Source organism: Clupea harengus, chromosome 8 (assembly GCF_900700415.2).
Source record: "Clupea harengus chromosome 8, Ch_v2.0.2, whole genome shotgun sequence".
NCBI classification, from domain to species: Eukaryota; Metazoa; Chordata; class Actinopteri; order Clupeiformes; family Clupeidae; genus Clupea; species Clupea harengus.
In genome coordinates, this window is record NC_045159.1 from 1805806 (window position 1) to 1826276 (window position 20471).

At 45.4% G+C, this 20471-nt stretch overlaps 1 protein-coding gene across 5 annotated transcripts in view; it reads right to left on the reverse strand.

The window, feature by feature from the left end:
* jade2 (jade family PHD finger 2) overlaps positions 1-20471 on the reverse strand; it is a 69552-nt gene that overhangs the window by 37506 nt on the left and 11575 nt on the right. For all 5 annotated transcript variants that reach the window (XR_006152519.1, XM_031571438.2, XM_031571440.2 and 2 more), the window contains exons 4-5: positions 12161-12318; positions 542-705 (exon numbers count right to left, since the gene is read on the reverse strand). Coding sequence is in view for 4 of the 5 variants with exons in the window: in XM_031571438.2 (XP_031427298.1) it covers positions 542-705; positions 12161-12318 (322 nt within the window). In the remaining variant the exon portion in view is untranslated. The remainder of the gene's footprint in view (positions 1-541; positions 706-12160; positions 12319-20471) is intronic.

Here is a 20471-nt window from a genome sequence, read left to right on the forward strand (position 1 = left end):
GAGAGGGAGGAGAGGTACGCTGTTCCCCCTCTCTCCCTAACCGCTAATGCACTGAGTCCGATGCTGGGCTGCAGAGAAAGTTGGGTTTGTATTGTGTGGGTGCAAATCCTTGTGATGCGGAGCAACTACAGCGCTCATGCAGTGTTCAGTGTTTGGTTGCAGTGAGGTATAGAGGTATAGTCCGTGATTCTAATCCAATACAATTTTGATCAAATTTAACGAATTGCTTGTGAGGATAGTGTGCTAAAAAAAAAAAAAAAAAAAAAAAAAAAAAAAACTCCTATGTTAGTACATAGTCCTGGCTCTGTAAATGGGAAACAAACATAGTGGTTCAGACTGAGCCATAAACAATTCCAGCCAATAAACACGTTCCTTCAGGAGCACGAAAGGAATGGGTATAATTTGATTGGCTGTTGAGCTCAAATATCAACAACCCTTTGCCAGAATTGCAAACTCTGCCTTTAAGCAGGATGATGAACTACACTGAACTGAACATGAACTTGAGAAGGCAACTCTCAAAAGTGGACTGACTGTGTCTTACCCAGCTCCCTAAACTCTGTGTTGACAAGCTCGAGCCAGGCGACGTCCAGATCATCCAGGTCGTAGCGGGTGGGTGGCTCACCAAGGCTCCGTGAGTCAGACTCCGTGTGCAGTCTGATGTGGGGCGTTGAGTAGAATGGAATTCGATTGGTCTCTGGAAGCATTCTGAAACCACAGACACACACACACGGGTTAATCCTCCTTCTTGAACTCGTTAGTACATAGTCCATCATGTCTGTGATGGCTTTGCTAAAAATGACTGTTGAGTCTATCAGCGTCTGACGTCACACTGACCTGACAACCCAAAACATGTGACCCCAAATCACCAGTCTCCTTCACAGAAACACTGGAGAAAAATGTTGGCTTAATGAGAGCAGACACATATAGATGAATACTGTATAGACAAGTGAAAGAGTTAATGTATGCATCTTGATGCTCAAAAAGTTTCTATATTTTGTGTTTTATTGGATGTACCATTTGTATGCTTAACTAATGTAAAATGATGTCTGCGATTTTTGTTGGTCTAGTATCTGTGTAATGTGTAAAGATCCATCCTCTTCATCGTGACCTTAAATCCTGTGCTGTCTAGCCTCGCAGAGAGCGGAGTCTAGTAACCTCATGCCAGTCTCATGCCATCGCTCTCTCACTCTCTGGCACTCAGGACCCTTGCCCCAGGCCGTCGGAGGATTATTCGGGGCACTAGGTCGGGGGAAATCCTCTTGGCTCATCAGGGCCATCTTTCAGACAGCATCGGCCATGCCACCACTTGCCCAGAAATGACAGCCCAATCTTTCAGGGCTAGCAACCATGCACTGGGTACCTCACTCGCCAAGGACTATGCGCCCCCCAAAACAATACTGCGAGATGAAAGCAGTGATGTTGGTATCCACACAGCATGTGCAGAAAGCTAGACACTGAACACGTCGCACCGCCCACACTTCCTGACATGGCCTGACAGACATGCTCTCAAGGTACACACCCAGTAGATCCCTGAGGTCCTCCGGCACTGAACTTCTAACAGTTCCAAAAGCCAGGACAAAGAGACATGGGGAAGCAGCTTTTAGTTTCTATGCCCCCAACCTTTGGAACACTCTGCCAGAATACCTAAGAATGGCCGAAACGGTTGAAACCTTTAAACATGCACTTAAGACATACCTCTTTGATCTCGCTTATCACTCACTGTAAAATGTATTTAACATTTATGGAACATTTATTTATTTACTTATTTCTGTCTCTTTTCAAGTATTTGTACCCCCCCCCCAGCAGCTGTCTCTTAGTTTGACGATAACTGTGCTGAGCAGTCCTTTATGGTGCCAGTGCGGTTAGTACGTAATTTCCTGTTCATTTATCTCTGGCAAAATCTGTGTCTTTTTATAAGTGTTTTGTAACTTGTAAAATGTATTTATTTAACATTAATGTAACATTTATTTATTTATCTGTGTCTCTTTACAAGTGTTTGTAACCCCCCCCCCCCCAGCAGCTTAGTTTGACGATGACCGTGCTGAGTAGTCCTTTACGGTGCCAGTGCGGTTAGTACGTTTATTTTATTTTATTCATTTATCTCTTGAAAATCTGTGTTTTTTTTTTGTTTTTTTTTAACAAGTGTTTGTAAACCCCCCCCCCCCTTTTCTTTCCTACTGTGAGGCGCATTGTGTTACTTCCTTGTATGAAATGCGCCGTACAAATAAAGTTTGATGATGATGATGATGGCCATAAAAGGCATGCAAATGACTAATCTGAGAAATCCCCATTGGCGCAGCACCTAACCCTCATCTTGATAAAAAAAAATATATACCTCTTTTCGCCTTTTTTAATCAGGAAAGATCAAGTGTGGGAGGTATGTGGGCACATAATGTTCCCCTGACAGTAAAGTTAGCATTGCTTTCATCTGATTAACCATGCCTTAGTGTCATACATTCAGTGTTCTTCCACTCACTTTCATAAATGGTGGCTGCTTGTGGTTTGCGCAGTACAACCTCAGGTATTCCCCTCTGGATTCAGAATAAGCTACATAAAACCCCAGGTATATGTAAATTAAAGGGGTATTTTCTGTCCATTTCCAATTTACCTCCTAAGTAGCTAATTATCTAATAGATAGTTCATGTTTTTCAAGGCCAGAAAACACACACACACACACACACAAAAATGAGGAGTGTCATTTAGGGATTCCATCTGGATGTGCAGGTTTCATACAGTAGAGGCCTGGGTTTGAGGGCAGCAGTGGTTGTGGCACACTGCATTCACTAAGGTGTCAGAAGCGGGATGTCGGATGTGGCATGTGGCAAGAGCATAAAAAGAGTGCGGGATATCAAGACATGAAACGCATTTCACAGACACACAGACGCAATTCCTTAAGGTAGGGGCGATGAAGGCCACTTTAACCACTCTAGTATATAGTATGTTAAGTGACTAAATGTACCATTAAAGCAGTCTCTTTTGTAATTACAGCAGGAGAGCCCTTTAAGGCCTTGAGGGTGTGTTTGCCGTTCTCTTGGGGTGACTCCACATGCGTGAAGTGAAGAATCGCCTGGTATGCTCACAGACACATTACACATTACATTCTCTCTGCTCCTCAGCTGCCGTGATCGTTACACAAAGACATCTGACAACTTTCTCACACTTTCACAAGAGGATTGAATGCCTTATCGTATAGGAGGGCCGTTTCACTGAGCCACTGTACTTCAACTTGGGTCAAGTGGTATAAAATCTCCTTCTGTCCCTCTTTGAGACCAACTGAGACAAGGAGACATTTCAGCTGCTCAAAAAGCACTGAGTCCAATATAAAGACCAAACCATATTGTAGTTGGGTGCAAACAGTACTGTAAACAATTCTCACTCTGGCACACCAGAATAACCACTGCTTGTTGTTATTCGTTTACTTGGATGGATATGAACATGGTTTCATGTTCTCAGGTTTGTCTTTCACCACATCCGCTTCTTTCAAGATCACAGTAGGTCAAATGTAACTGCAGTTGTAATCCGCCTCTCTCACTGTTCCTGTATGTTTCACATTTCCATCCCTCTACCTTTACACTCCTCATTTACTCAGCTTTTTGGTCAAAATTCTTAAAAAAAATACTTTTGAGATCCACCATTGTTTTAACAATTTTTGATAGCGCCCCTCATTAAAATGGAGAGACATCCTCTTAGAAACACTTTACGATCCGGCTGGCAGTGGCACGGACAGGGTTAACAGGCACCCTGAGCAGAGTCTCTGTGCGCTGCCATTTTGCTATTCCTTCAGATGCCAGCGTGGTCTGCCCAGGAATGCCATGCGCGTTGTCATGGATATAGCAGCACCTTATTAACATCCGTCCTGTTTTACTATTCACTCGCACAGCCAGTCTCGCCGTGCTATTTCTGTGGGTTTTTTTCTCTCCCCTCACCCAAATCCCCCTCGGTTTTTAGTAGCAGCTAACTTACGGGAAAACCCACACACACACACACACACACACACACACACACACACACACACACACACACTCACTAATCAGCCCCATTCCTCTGCAGCAATGAGAACATGTGAGAAAAAAAAAGCACATAATAATCCTGTTGTTGGAGGGCAATGTGGAGTGTGAAGGGGGGTGGGGGGTGGAATGGTTTGAGGGACTGGGGTGGGGGAAGTGGGGGCGTTATTTTCATTCACATTTTCCACTGAGTCAGTCTACAAGCCAGAGGCAGCGCCTGCTGCCCAGAGCTGTGCTGGCAAGTGGCCAAGGCTTCACTTCAGCCTGCGAGGACCGACAGCGCCTCACATCCAACGACCGCTCCTTCCTCTTAGCAAAACACTGCAGTGTTAAGAGCCTCGGCAGAGGGGGAGACATTCACGGGGCAGTCGTTTAGAGTGGCGTGGCGGACAAAATGGGAGTGCTGTGGAGTCAGCGAACTATTCACACACATGTAGATACCCCATCATGCTGGAGAGAGTGTGTGTGTGTGTGTGTGTGTGTAGCCTGGAAGTACAGTTTCAATAGTGGTTGACATACCAGTGCATATTTCATTCCAGAACAGAACAGACCAGACCAGACCAAAGCCAAGAATGGACTAATAGTTCTCTTCATAAACTATTATGCAAGATCACTTTGGCAGGACCGGGAAACACCCTCATTGTTTTCAGTCGTCTTGAGATCAGGCACACAGGCACACTACTCCTTTGAGGTTAGGCAACTCAAAACATTTAGCCTTGATCCATGCATTTATTAGTATTATTACACGCATACAAATATCACTAAATGCTGTTTTGATATACTTGTAGGTATGTGTTCAACTGTATTAAGAAAACAAATATGCAAAGACCTTTATCAAACAAGTACTCCTCTGACACAGAGGCACACTAAAAACATACCGCTGCACAGTAGTTGGTGAGCTGAATCACTGTGTGTCACTATGTGAATGTCACTGTGCTTGTGAGCATTGTGCATGTGATATATTAGAACATATGTCAAAATGATTATATAACTCCGTCAGAGTGTGTGTGTGTGTATATATATATATATATATATATATATATTTATCGGTACAGCTCCTCAAGCAAGTGTGAGTGGGAGTTGGTAGAGCTCTCCTGGGACAAAGGAGGAGAGGATGATGGAAGTAAAGAGAGTGTGCGTGCGTGCGTGTGTGTGTGTGTGTGTGTGTGTGTGTTCGTGTGTCTGATCGTAATAGACTCTTCACAGACCACTGCTTTAATGTGGGGAAGGATGATGTCACTGCTATAACCTTAGGTACTACTACACAAGTTGCAGCAAACAGAATATGAAGCATCATCGTGACTCACGTAGTGACAATCACATTGATTACATACAACCCTTCACTAGCTAGCGATGTTTGTGTGCACCAGATAAACACCCCCATCCTACCATCTCTAGTAAAAGATGACTAACTTCCCAATCCTGCCATAGCCTCTCCAGCACAGATGTCTTGTTTTTCATCTTTCTCTGAATCTGGTGGTCCATAATCAGACAACAAAGCACACGGAGCTGCTCGATATCGGGGGGGAGAAGGGAGAAAAAAAAAAAGAAAAAAAAAAAAGACCCACACTCTTTGATGTCAGAGTGGAAAACATTTGTGCGCCATTAACTGCCACACAATTCATTAATCTGGAGCTGAGGGTGAGGCGGGTGCTTCAGGGCTCTCCACTAGAGAGGATTCCTGTCACATAGCTAGGTCAATTGAGACGGCAGACTCAAACCGCAGCAATAGGCATGAACACAGGCAAGCGGCTGGGGAACGTACAGAGAGGTGAGCGGTGGATCTGCCCACAGCACTGTAGGGGTGGGTGGGACGGAAAATCAATCGCAATCATTTCTGCTCATGATAACTTATGGTGACATTTATTCACCTAACCATTCTGGGAGAGAATCACAACCCTTCACCTCCATGTCCGGGGTTGAGTCTATACACTCAGTAGTCAATTTCTGTGAACCTGACAACACCACAATGCAGGGAATAAATACATCATTCCGGCTCTTTGCCTTTTTAGGGGGAATTTTTATTCTATTTTTTTATTTTACATTGTGATGCATCATACATGATTTTCTTGCAATGCATCCCGTATTGCACAATAGCTGTATCGTGATGCCATCAAGGTGGCAACGTATCTGGAGTTCCTCTGTGATTCCCACCGCTACTGCACAGGGGAGGGAGCTATGGTGGCAGATCAAGACTCCCAACAGCACACTGCGCTTAGCCCCTGAAGAAAAGAGCAGTTGACATGCTCATCATAAATAGTGGTGGGGACAGGACCAGTAACGATATACTAGGGCATGCTCATCATGCTCTTGGTCGAGTGTATCTGGAGGGAATATCATACTATACCCAATAAACTGTCCTCCTTAATTGCTTCACTGTGAACACTTTCACTGGCAAAAGCCTTGGGGAGTGAGGGGGAGCTCAGAGGCGTGAGTCATGCAGCACGCATTTTAAAACACAGAGATAACACTCGTAAAAAGGAGAATAACCTTAGGCTCTCGCTCACGCCCTCCATCCCCCACACGCACAAACACACGCACACAAACACATATGCACGCATGTGCACCCACACAAGCACACATATGCACACACACACACACACACACACACACACACACACACACACACACACACACACACACACACACACACACACACACACACACACACACACACACACACACATATATGCACACACACACACACATATATGCACACACACACACACACACACACACACATATATGCACACACACAAACACATATATGCACGCATGTGCACCCACACAAGCACACATATGCATGCACACACACATATATGCACACACACACACACACACACACACACACACACACACACGCACACAAGCACACACACAGGCCTATTTTTGAAGGTGTAGGGAAGTAGATCAGTGCTTGTGTGTGGAGGAAGAGAGCGAGGCTCAGGAAAAACACGCAGCCTTCAGCTCTAAAATAACCACCACAGCCAGCGCCCCTCATCCCTCCGCACCACACAGGTGATGACAGGTGTCCCAACAATGGCATTCCTCTGGAAGTCTGGGCTCATTACGGCTTGGCCATATGCTGCTGACTTCTGCGTTTCATACGCAGAGGGCTTGATATTAGGGGTGGGTATTTCCGTTTGGAAAACACATTCATGTAATGCCCTCAGCTACTGTTACAGAATGAGGAATACAACTGTCTATTCCAACCACCAAAGGGAACACTGAAAAAGAAGTAAGAAAAGTGACAGTGTCCAGAAGGTAAACAAGGCCTATTGGTTATTAGTCATTTCTACAATTACTGTTATTCCATAATATTTCAGCTGAAATATTTCTGTCAGGATTTACTCAATGTTTCTGGCATTGTTGATTTTGGCACTGTATTGCAAAATACCCTTCTCATTAGAGTACCGAATATTGGATGCTCATTAATCACAAGAAGCGGCTTTCTATTAGCTACACACTATATAAAGCTGTGATCTAATCTTGAACAAGCCTACTTTTGTGAAGTTTTGAGCTGAAAGACTTGTTGTTGTGTTTGTGAAAACAGCTTGAAGAACATCAAATGTCATGGCATTTTATCAACCATGAAATCCAGGTAAATCAGTAATCCACAAAGAGTGGCGCTCTGACCTTAGGAGTAGCCAACATTGGTCCAATGTAAACAAATGCCCTTTTGTTTATTTCCATATTCAATCATCAAAATGAACCGGGTGTCCTTGAGGATCTTACTGAGCATGATGAAATTTCCGACCTCACGAGAGGTCTGCCAAGTCATTTTTTTGGAATGCTCTGAAAGCCACATTGTGTTCATCTGACTTGCAGGGAAACAAGCCAGTGTTAAGTGGTGCTTTCTGCCCCTTCATTTGATTTTCCAGGAAATCTGTATCTGGCTATCCAGCAGCACAGTCATCCCCCTGCAGGCCGAGGGGGTTGGAGGGTGCGGCGCAGGGGGGCATCAGGCACCTGGCGTGTGGTTAGTCTGGGCAGCCGCCTATGGGTGGGGTTGCGGCATGCTGCTGAGGCGGTGCCCTGGTCTTGCTCCGCTGCTCTCGCCCTCCCGGTGCACTCTCTGACAGACACCTCCCTCTGGCTTCAGAGGTGTTCCTGCCCTGCCCTGCCATCCAACTGGCAGAGGCTGGTCTCACAGCTCACCCCCTCTCACCCTATGGGGGGATGGGGGGAAATTGCAGAACTGACCAACCAGGGCCCGGAGAGAGGGGGGGTTTTGTTGTCCTCTACTTAGGGGTGGCACCGACAAGACAGTGCTATGCACACGGCCAACGCAAGTCACAAGTCAAGCCCATGAGCACAGACACACCCCACAACATGACTGGGCTACTGCTCAAGAGGAGGCCACTGACAATGAGGTCAGGCAAAACAAAAGGAGTTCAAGCGAGGCGACTCGTACCACTTCAAAGACTGTGAGAAGACTGCTGGCAGGTTACCCCAACACAAGGCCGTCCACCCAACACGGACCAGAGCCATCTCACCTCCAGCTCTTCGACCTGATGGTGACCTCATCCACGGAGGCCCAGACAGAGTGGAAAAATACAGAAACAGAGAGGGCCAATCCCAGCTCTCTGGGGATGTGAAGCTTGAAAACCACAATAGTTTCATCATTGTTGGATAGCTATTAGTAAAGTGTGTTTATGTTTACAACTGCCTACCATCAAAAAAGAAAAAAAGATGTCAAGCCCCCCCCATTTACAACTCATTAGATCAACATTATTAATGTGACACTTTTTCATTCAAAATGGGAGATTAGCCAAAAACCAACATCTTTGGTTAATGTCAGCCTTTTGTGATGTTTTTGATGTCTGAATTAGCCTAATAGATGTCAAATGTAAATCTGTGCTAACACTATAAAGCACATCCAAAATGAAAAGATTTTGTTAAATGGCTTTATTGCAAACACACACACACAAACAAAGTGTGCTTACATGATCAGTGCTTTGACATGCATTCATCATTGCCACTACTTCTCTCTCTCTCACACACAGACACACACACAGACACAGACAGTGCTGCTGCTGGAAAGGCAGCAGAGATGTCACCAGCAGGTAGGGGGGGGGGGGGGGGGGGGGTTGAGAAGCGAGTGGGTTGAGTGATGACTCAGACAGAGAATATGAAAAGAGGAGACACCTGCACAACCTCAGAGTGAAAGTGAGAATGAGAGCAAGAGAGCGAGAGAGATGTGGGGTAGTTACGCCTTACACCAGGAAAGGGCCCTTGAAAACAACTGCTGAAAGACAGAAACCCAGATGTGTTAGTGCTGAAAGAACAGTGGTAGGTTAGCTGAATGTTATAATGAGGTAGAAACCCCAAAAAAGGGAGGTGTTAGCAAGCACAAGATGTGGAAAGAGAGAAAAGAAAGAGAGAAAAGAAAGAGAGGGAAAGGGAGAGAGAATGGCAGATGGCCGCACGTCTGCACATTCTGATGCCCCAGATGTGCGTGGCTTTGATGCGCCACACAAACCAAACCACCAGCACTTCTGGTCCAGAAGCGTTTGGACGGGGGGGTTGACTGAGTTTGTGCAAGAAAGTGCCACCCAGTGCTGGTTGCCCTTCTGTTTCTAAATGAAGGTCACAGCTTTCTAAGAAACGGACCCAGACACATCACAAATCACAACGAACCGGACGGTCTACCCAACTGACTCCCTGGGCGCCATCGTTGAGCTTGTGATGAAAGATGTTGTATTCTTGGAGCAGTCACTAAAACCGATGCTAACCTGCCTCACCCGCTGTGCCTGGGCACATTGCGCTCGCATGGCCGGAAACAGGCTTGTGCTTTTAGGCAGCGGCACCAAGAGCCACATAACCACAAGTGACACAAAGAGAATTTGAAGCTGAAAAAAGGACTATTTATTTTATTATATCAATTTAAAAGTTGAGTGCTGCCACCATGAATAGAGTTGGGGTTTTTTTTCTCACCACAAACATAAGGCTCTGGTGTCGTCTGTGACCAGTAGGTCTACGGCCAGACAGACTAAAGCCGTGGCAAGATCTGGCTTTTGTGCTCCTTTTCTTACAATCCAATGACATTGAGAGAAATGTCATCTCTGAATTTCAGTTCACTGAACTCTGATGTATGAATCCGCACATCCACAATACCCATCCATAAATGGAGGAGGCAGTCATTCTGTAGTTCCCATCCACTGCGCTGGTCCAAAGTGTTTATAGTTTTTCTTGAGAGTTATAAAGTTACCACAGCATCGCTGCTCATATTTCCAAACGCTGCTCATCCAGCGGAGAGGACGGCAGCGGAGCGTAACTGACAGAGCCGAGGAGAGGGGTAGCAGCTGCGTGACTCGCTCCGGAGGGCCACACCGGTTTGTGGGGGGGCCCTTCCACCAGCGCTGCTCCTGCCTCTGGCCTCGGTTTCCACCCAATTGCCCCTTTACCAGCCAGAAGCAGCAGGCATCCAGTGGTGTGTTTCTCACACAAACCATAAGCAGCATTTCACATGCCTGAAAAATGAATCCCTCCTCTTGGCCAAGGGGAGACTTCACAGACTCTGCTTACCAATTTTACCACAGCAAAAATATTAAGCTGTGCAGAATGTCCTTCTCATCCTTTTTTTTTTTTTTGGAGAGACACAGACCATCTCATATATGTAATTATTTCTCCCCAGTATTTCAAGGAGACTTAAGCTAAGGAGGCTGTGCCAATTCGTCATCCTCTGTCTGCTGTGTGAGACCGTTATGCAACGTTATACAACTAATTACTTCCACTTGGCCCAGGCGGCCGGCTGCACTTCTTGTACTCCGTGAGGCACTGAATGGAGGAGGGAGGGAGGGAGGGAAGAGCAGGGAAAAATAAGTGGGGGCAAGAGGAGAGCACAAATAAAACAGCTCTTTACAAACCCAGAGACCTCTCTGAAGGTCCAAGCTCTCCATTCTCATCTCCCAAGGTCTTTTTTTTTTTTTCCCTTCTTGAGGAATCTGCTGTTTTGCAGAAAGACAAATAGGCTGGTAAACCACGATATTTGGGGGGGGGGGCAACAATCATCCAGACAGGCCCTCCAGACATCTGTAAGCCTTTCAACATGATGTCATCATTTACCAAAACAAAAACAAGTCTAAAAGTCTAAGCTCAGGCTCTTGAAGGGGGGAGGACGGATAGGGGACAGAGACATAGAAGGGAAGAAGTACATCATGCTACCAGCTCACCATATTTCAGTTGAATATGTATTCCTTCAATCCACTTGACATTAATTCATTCGACTATTTTCTGGATTTCCAAGGGCTCTCTCCAATCCATGTCTTCAAATGTTTTTCATCGTGCCCTCCGAGGGCTGTGCTTTTATCAGTCGAACGTTAACGGTATCTAATACAGGATTCTAGCAGAGAGCGCAGTTATCTTTTTAAACACACCAGGCAGGTTGACTCACATCCCTCAGTAAGACACAAGAGACAAAATGCAAATGCTGACTTGTTTCTTACTGAGAAAATGAGACCAGTTCCTTTTTATATCCTAATTATCTTTCTGTTACCTTGGTCTGACAAAATGCTTTACATAGAGCATCATATTTAAAGGCTAGTTTTGCCATCTCCAGATCAATAGAAAAATAATCATGTTCTTGAAAACACAGAGAAACAACTTGCCCCCTGATTCCCCTCCAAAGCAGAGGTGCACTAGTCTCTTACATTTTGTGGTTACATTTCAGGGTTATGATGACAGTAAAGAACTCTATTCTGCACTGATTCCCAAAACCAACAAAGGGAAACATCTAACAATGCTTGAGAATATTCAATGTGTTCTGATGCCCAAGTTATCATCAACGCCAGATATACCCCATGGAGTTTACAGGTTAGCTGTGTGTGTGCGCATGTGTGTGTGTGTGTGTGTGTACGGCGTGTGTGTGAGTACACATTAGTTAAATGTCAGGCCTAAGAGATGAGAAATGAGTAGGTAAGCCATATTTCTGCAGCACTGGTGCTTTTGTGGCCTTTCCACTGACAGTAAAAAAAGCTCTGTGAAGTCATCTGATCTTTGCAAACAGGGGGGGATAAGTGACCAACCCCAGACCTAATTAATATGACGGGTAGTCTACTGCAGAAATGAGATACTATATGAACGGTGTGGCTGTTCTGGTGTTGGCGTTTTTCCTGTGCGTGAAATTCACTGATAGTTCGACAGACACATACCTGACCACGGGATCGGGAACGGCATCCATGTTGGCGGGCACCTGGACCCCCTTCTCCCACTCCTGTCTCCAGGGGTCGGACAGCACGTAGAAGTCCTCAGCGCCCAGTTGGGCCGAGTCAGGCAGCTTCATGGCTGTGATGAAGTCCGTCCGGAAGACCTGTCCCAACAGAACAAGGATTCATTTAGAAAACTAAGCGGAGCAAAGATGTGATACGGAGTTGCTGTGGGCATCAAGTACGTCATATATCTACTTTACATATCCACTGCTGGCCATGCTCACTTCTCATATTTTATGTTTAACCAACATGCTCTCTGTTGAGACAAAATGTGGAGCAATTTTTATATCAGGTTTCAGGTTTCTCTGAAGTATAACGACAGCTCCATGTGTTATGTTGTTATAGGAACGGTCTCATGGTAAGGAAAACACTGACTGACCTGTGGCAAATTAGGTAAAGGCACACGTGAACCCTGAATGCCGGGACACAATGGAGCGGCTTAGCTTCCTTTGGATTATCAGCACCTAACTAAACAAACTTTGAACCACTACCCAAGACACTTGAGCGGGTCGAAGCTCGTCTCTGGAGAAACAGAGCTGCCAGGCAGGGACTGCGAACAAGCTTTCAGGTAGGTGACCACTCTCTGGGGCTCTGTCAAGATGGCACACACACACACACACACACACACACACACACACACACACACACACACACACACACACACACACACACACACACACACACACACACACACACACACACACACACACACACACACACACACACACACACACACACACACACACACACACACACACACACACACATACGGTAGGTTCTCCTTACACACATTTACATCACATAGGGATAGTGTGCAGGATGTCGTACTAACAGTTCGATTTCCCCCCCGTTTTGTTTGGTTTGTCTACGTTGTGAATTACAGTAGGTTTTTGGTTTTAATTCACATTAGCCATAGACAACGAGCTGTCCTTGTTGGTTCATAACATGCTATTACTTCAATGTAGTTTGTAAAACACAGCATTTCTTCTTAGAGCTTGTGTCATTATTTCAAATGAATTATTTTGTCTAAAATGTCTGCTGTGGGTCCAATCATCTAAAACTGTGCCTTTCCACAACATAGCAATTAACCATAGCCCATTCCTGTAACCTGTCTGAGCTCAAACCACCCAAAGGGTGTTTGCAAGAGGAAAAGAAACTGAAGCATAACAACTTTGTAGTGGAGCTAATAGCTTCAAAGCCTCCAACGCCCGTTCAAACCTCTTTTTTATGACGCAATAACAAACATAGATGAAGACTAACAGTCTAATGAACCTCAGGAGATAACGTTCCGGAGCCACGGCAGGGTTTGTTCAAAAAATGTCCGCCCCCTCCTGATCCATCAGGCATTACAGACTTCAGCTCCACAATATCCACCTGCTCTGGCAACCAGGCTTCCGAGCTGCGATACAATCAGTACTATAAAACCCGCACGGACCCCTACACCCATTGGCAACCTTACTCAAGGACATCAGCTACTGTGCACACATTATCCAGCCTGACTGCAAATTTCGGCCCTCTTGACACAGACTTCATTATACTCTCCATCATGTCTTCATAAGCCCCCTTATCCCTGCTTTACTGCCCCCCCCCACCCCCCACTCCCCACTCTGCTGATGCCCTGAAAGCAAGTCTCCCACACAACCACACATCAGCGTAATCAAGTGTACCTATTAGCAGGGGGGTGAAGACAGGGGCCTGGGTTGATTCATTGCCTTTCTGTACACGGCAGATGGGGGGATACAGAATGGAAGGAGAGGCTAAACAGAAGGGTAGAGGTTAAAGAGAGAATCAGTGAGTGAATGTGTGTGTGTGTGTGTGTGTGTGTGTGTGTGTGTGTGTGTGTGTGTGTGTGTGTGTGTGTGTGAGCGCAGGTAAGAGTGAGTTTAAGATTGAGTTGGTGTGCATTCTGGTGCATGAAAGTGTCATGGAGTGGAGTATGGCTAGGTATGGAATGGATGAGGACGGACAGGTAATAAGAGCATGGCCAGGGTTGGGGCACGCTGGACTAGAATATCAGAAGACCTCGAAGGTAATCCCCCCCCCCCCCCCCCCCCATTTACCTCCCGTACACCTACAGCACTGCTAAGCACTGTGCAAAAGGATACCATGTAAGCTGGAGTCAGTGGAACTGGCCCTGGATGAAAAGCAGCTGCCAATACAAATAAACAAGCACTGTAGCAAGGGTGTGTGAGACAGGGATGCCGGGCCAGGAAGAGGCCCAGTGCCTCCTCTCCTCCCTGTCAGAGCTCGAGGACAAGCGGCAGAGCTCAGCGTCAGTGATTCACTTTTACGGCTCCCTGTTTATACAACCCCGCCACAGCTAATTAATGCTGGCGAAACAGAATTACAAGGTCCCTGGTTTTAGTGTCTGCTTTGCTCTCTCTCTTTCTCCCCCTCCCTCCCTCTTTTCTCGCTCGCTCCCTCCCTCTCTCTCTCTCTCTCTCTCTCTCTCCCTCTCGCTCACTCACTCTCACGCAGTGATATCAAACGGTTTCACTGCCTGCACTAGCGAGGACAAGTGACGCCTTAGTGGTTATGTGTGTCGTAATGATAGGAGGACAGACTGTTCTCGGCGGCAGTGTCGGAGATGGCTTGGTACACAGACAACCCGGGCAACAGTTTGCTGAAGCCATGCAAAGAGCAACGGCAATAAGAGGGCATGACGATGACCTCATGCAGCAGCAAGTGGGGGAAAAAAACCTCTCCCACGCAGGGACTATATAAAGGATCTCATTGTGCTTGCCAGTGCTTACTAGTTCTGATATTTACACAACAACCCTGGGAGGATTCGCACTGTTGGCAGGGGGGGGGGTTCTGTACATTCGTTCTCTAAAGAAATTAAGTGGTACAGTGAATGAGAAGGTTACCAGCGTGCTCAACTGTGCTTCTAACAGCTGTTCCACAGCTCAGCCCAGCGTCAAAGAGTCAGAAGTGGTTGAGTATCAGAGTCACTCTTCCACAAATCACATTCAGCCACACAATCAGTTTGCACAATCAGTCATCTTCACTGCCACAATGGATTAGCGAGGCCTGGAGGGTAACTATGGAACTAGCCAGTGTGAAATGTGTTGTATAGTATATACTGGCACAGTGACACAAGACTCTCCACAATACACCGAAGAACGTTGGGAACAAAATCAGGGAGGTTCATTTGTCATGCGTCTATGCACCGATGCCAGAGCTGTTACAGCTCATTTCAAATTACAAACGGGGCATCGCATTCATCCAAGCATTTTAAAACTCGGTTGTGTTGATTTAAGACCTTTTCTGCGAACTAGAGAGAGTGCAAGAGGTCTTGCCGTTCTCCTGCGAGCGTCACGACTGATGTCAGTGCGTAGCCCGGGAGGGTAATTTTAGCGTGCGCTCCTCTGTAATGATGGGGTACCGAAAGGAAGGCCTGGTGGATCTTTTTGAGGAACGCTGCGTGTCCCTCGCCATTTAGTGTGTTCACCACATGACCCCGTCACAGAAAGCGGAGGCGGAAGCTGTGGGGAAAAGTGACAGCAGGCTAGGATGGGGAGGGGGGGGGCACAGAACTCTGCCGGGGTCAGACTCGGACGGCGAATACCCGCCGGTGTGCCCCTCTCAGGTTTGCTGATGGACGGGGCTGTCGGCGTCTCGGCTCACCCTGCGGTCCCACTGCAGCCAAGCTCAACATGGCCCGAAACACCGCACCGGTTTAGAGCGTCTTAGAGCGCTCTCCTGACCACAGCCACACTGGGCACCAATTCCTGCCTGAACTGGAACTGAACTTCTGGCAAAGGACAACATCCAACCGTCATGACATCAGCTCGCAAAAGAGCCAAGGACAAAAGAGGAGAGATACATTCCTGAAAAGTCACCCACTGAACGCATTTGGTGAGGATGAATGCATTACAGTAATACATAAACAATCATTTATCTAATTTATTCACCATTATGTGCGCAGAAGACCTTCAGCACCCCCGAGTCTACCATACGAGCCGTGTGCTTCCTCCCCAGGAGCAGCTTAGGCCGCAGCCTCCACCATGCGCCCTAAGCGCCCTAGCTTGCCTGTGCTCAGCGCCGCAGAACGGATTAACCTGCTCTCCCTCTGAAGACACAGCTCTGCCTCCTAACACCGGACATGGATGACCTTATCAAGGAGAAACAGGCACACCACCTGCACTCACGCCAAACCACCGGCTCATCAGGCTGCGGACAGGAGGCACGACTGCCCCGAGTCCGAGCGGGAAAGCATTTGCATTTGATCAGACAGCAAATGAGATGAGGGGGACAGCATGACGAGAGGAAATGCACCATTTTCTTCCCTCATCCATGACACGAGGGTCTTCTACTACTCAGACACCTACACATACAGGCCTTTAGTCATGCTATGTTTCTGGAAACGGGTGCCAATCTGAGCACTTGGAATAATATATGAAGCACTCGGGTGTCAGATTTATATATATATAAAAAAAAAAAATTTTAAAAAATAAAAAAAGTGTTGATTAGAGTGCAATTATCATGGACTCATGCAAGCACAAAGTAATCCTTTAATTACATGCACTGCAGACCTATTTAAATACGTCACATTAAATGGGCCTGCAAACCATAATAAATTGATCTACCTAAGCTACAGAAAGTGAGAAACTATCATATTTCTTGGGATGTTAATGACATGTTTCATGATCAAGAAAAGTAAAATGCCCTCCCTAGCCTTGCGTACCTTCGGGCAGATTGGGTTTTCAGATCATTTATGGCCCCAGTTCAGGTCATGTTATGACAAACCTGAAAAGGTGTAGCTGCCCTCATCAATAATTCAAATGAAATACATCCTAATTTATGCAGGTGCTGCAATCCTGAGCCAACAGCTAGATGCAGTCACCAGAGCTGGTCAGATTGAGGGAGCAAAACTAAGTAAAGTGAAGAGGAAAAGTATTTTGAAGAATTGATTTGAGCGAGAGACTGTAGGACTGTAGCTGCAATTGCCTTAGAGGAATACATAAAACATGAACTTAAATATTGCAATTGATGTAACTAATATGATGCAATTGTTTTATGCCTCATCCTTAGCACACTGACATTATGTAATACAACTGCAGACCCAAAAAGATCACACAGCTCTGTGCATGTATATGTAAGGAGGAGAGAGCCTATATTTGAAACAATTGAATAAAATAGGTGGCAATCTGTTAAAAGACCAGGCACTATCAACATTCCCATATAAATACTCTTCCTTTAGCAGTCAGTGTTTTTACTCCCCATAATCCTTCAAAATGTCCTTGGGAGCCCTGAGCAACAGTGATACAGAATTGGCTCAGAGAGAATCATTTGCATTTGTCTGGGAGAGGCATAGTTAGCAGAGACTCGCTTGCATCAATTACACATGCATGGCCAGTGCTGGGAGGAGATAATAGCACAAACAGGGCGCATTTATTCCTGAAGATACCAGGGCTTGGGTCAAAGCTGGTGGAGGGCTTTGAAGTTTTGGATAAAAAAAAAATGTGAAACTTAATATTCCAGGACAGTACGTCTCATGGTCTCTTTCTATCAGTCTTTTTCTCTCTTTCTTTTTTGACAATCCATCTGGAGTTGCTCCACCCAGGTGCAATGACCCATAGCCTTCACTGTGTGAGAGAAATTAACGAAGAGGAGATGCTCATGGTTTATTTAAATCATTCCTGGTAGAATACTGGGTGCAGATGCATAAATTGTCAAAATAATGAATTCCTGTGTGCTTTTTTCCCCCGGTAGGGTGTCACTTCATGTAAATACTGAAGACATGCTTCTCTTTCACCACCATTCTAATAACGTTAGCAAATGTCAGCAAGATATTACGCTACAACTAACGACTATTTTGGTGATTCCTATTAATCAATTAGTTGGAAGATTTGAAGAAAAAAAGCAAACAAACAAAAGTTATAATTTATATGTTTCAACATCAATGGTTTATGCATTGAGTGCAGTGGGTATAGCTCCTTTTTTTCATGTGTCTGTTTATCCTGTATGCAGTGTGCTGCTGCTGAATTACGAAATTCACATGGATCCTACATATTTGTAATAAAACATGATGCTTGCTTGCCCAAGTCATCTGCGTGCTGCCAACACCATGCATTCCTAACAGCATAGCATGGCATAACATGACAGCAAAGAGCAGCCTCTCTCTTAATAGTCATCAGGTGACAGGAGGTAACAACACTGAAACACAATCGCACAGATTCACAGAACATCCAGTGTTTTCATCTTGTTGGACTCTGTGGCACGCACAATGTCTGACAACTGAAAAAGCTGGTGGCTACTAGCAATCTAAGGTCACACAGGCATCGCAACACACAGAACTGCAGTTAGGAGAGAAAATGCGTTTTAAAAATAACTGACTAAACAGAGGACTGACAGACGACTAAACCCAGGACAGGTGAAAGTTTTTAAACGTTTTCGGTCGTGTGTTACTCTCGTCAATTTTCAGATTGTTTTTCTAGCATTACAGCAAAGTGAAGTAGTCTAGCTAGTTCATAGACAATATAACCTTTGTTTCTGTGTCTAAAAGCGTGCAACGATGGATTTAGTAACATCAACTAACTGACTATTACATTAGTTGGCAACTCATTTTTTTTAATAGTTGATTTTTAGTCGATTGAGTTGATTAGTTGTCGCAGCTTTATACACTCCCAAACAATGGGCAGTTCCTGTGCTCAATTTCTCCACATTTCTTTATCCGGATTTCTTTATTGGGGCACAATGCTGCTCCTTCAACCAATCACAGAAAGGTCCTGGCAACAAGCAACACAGGCACCTGGGATTCAAAACATTCCTACAGCTGTTTGCATCTGGTTGCCATGGCTCCACACAGCTGTTACTGCCTGTGTTAATGAGCATCAGTGGCTCTCATGGTGTCTGCTCCCGCTGCACAAGGCTGGCAAGAGAGGTGCAGGCCTTTCCTCACTAATTTCACACCTGCATGCATGCATGCAAAGGCCACTTCCTTCCTTCCTGCCCTACACAACAAGTCTCTTTATTCATGACAACAGCAGTAAATATCATGCGGAAATCCACATTATGAGCATGACAATGTTTTGGTTTGAAAAGCCTAGAGGGTATGCAGTATAAATGTGGTAATTTTATTCAAAACATTCTACACTAGTATGTCACTCGAAGCTTTGAAACTGAATGATGTTCCTTTTTCCCTTAGCTCGTCGAGACCAAACACACTATTCTTTTCCTTACAATACTTAGAAATACCACTAAAATAAAAATGAACAGTTTCAGCAGATGCATTCATCAGCTTCCAAGAAGGGTAAAATTGCTCATATTAGTTACCAAGACATGCATTCAGCCAGACAAGTGTGCAGGTGAGGTTTTGATTTGCCCATATGTTACACGTGTCATACATCACACTTGAACACAAACGTCTCAATTAACCCATTCATCACTGGCGGAGAATGACGACACTGAATGAATCCTGCGGCTGCCAAAAGTCCCAGCCACTAATGAAGTGCAGCTGTAGCCTAAACGTCTGAACATCTCAATGTTCACGGAGACCGTCTTCTCATCCAAGAACAGAAGTGTCCCAAAAAAAATCCCATGGAAAAGTCCGGCCATTCCAATGAGTCCTTTTAAAATGCTATGCTACAGTAACTGTTGAGATTTCTCTTTTTCTGTGGAAAAGCACTAGTAAATATACAAGACTGAACAACTAGGATTTTGGCAGTTATTTTGAGTTGAGGGATGAAGCAGCTGTAAACTGAGAAATTGTATTTAATTTCATGTGAATTAATGCATTAAGCATATTGCATATACAGCGCTGATTAGGGATTGTCACTAGCGGTCTAAATAACGGTCTATGTCATGTAAGGAACAAATGGAATTTAATCTCTTCACATTATTTTCTTTATTGGGTTAACAATTCCCTTTGAAGATGTGATTGAGGAAGCCTTTGAAAAGAAGCAGCTAAAGTATGTGGAACTGCTAGCAGAAGCGAGGACAAGCACACACAAGACCAGTGGAGATAGGGGCTAGAGGCTTTGTAGCTACATCAACCACAACTCTTTTGTTGGATTTTGGTTTTCGAGGACGGCCACTCAAAGGAGCTTTAAAGGAGTTGTCGAAGGCTGCTGAAAAAGCGAGCCAGAGGTGCTTACAAACTACTTGGGCACATGTTCACAGAGATATGCCTACAAAATCTTTTTGAGGTGCATCTTGAGGTCTATCTGTTGTTGTTTCTGGTATTGACATGTGTCCCAAGTCATTGTGAGTGTAGTGTGGGGTGGGGTGGGGCTGGGACACCAAACACCAC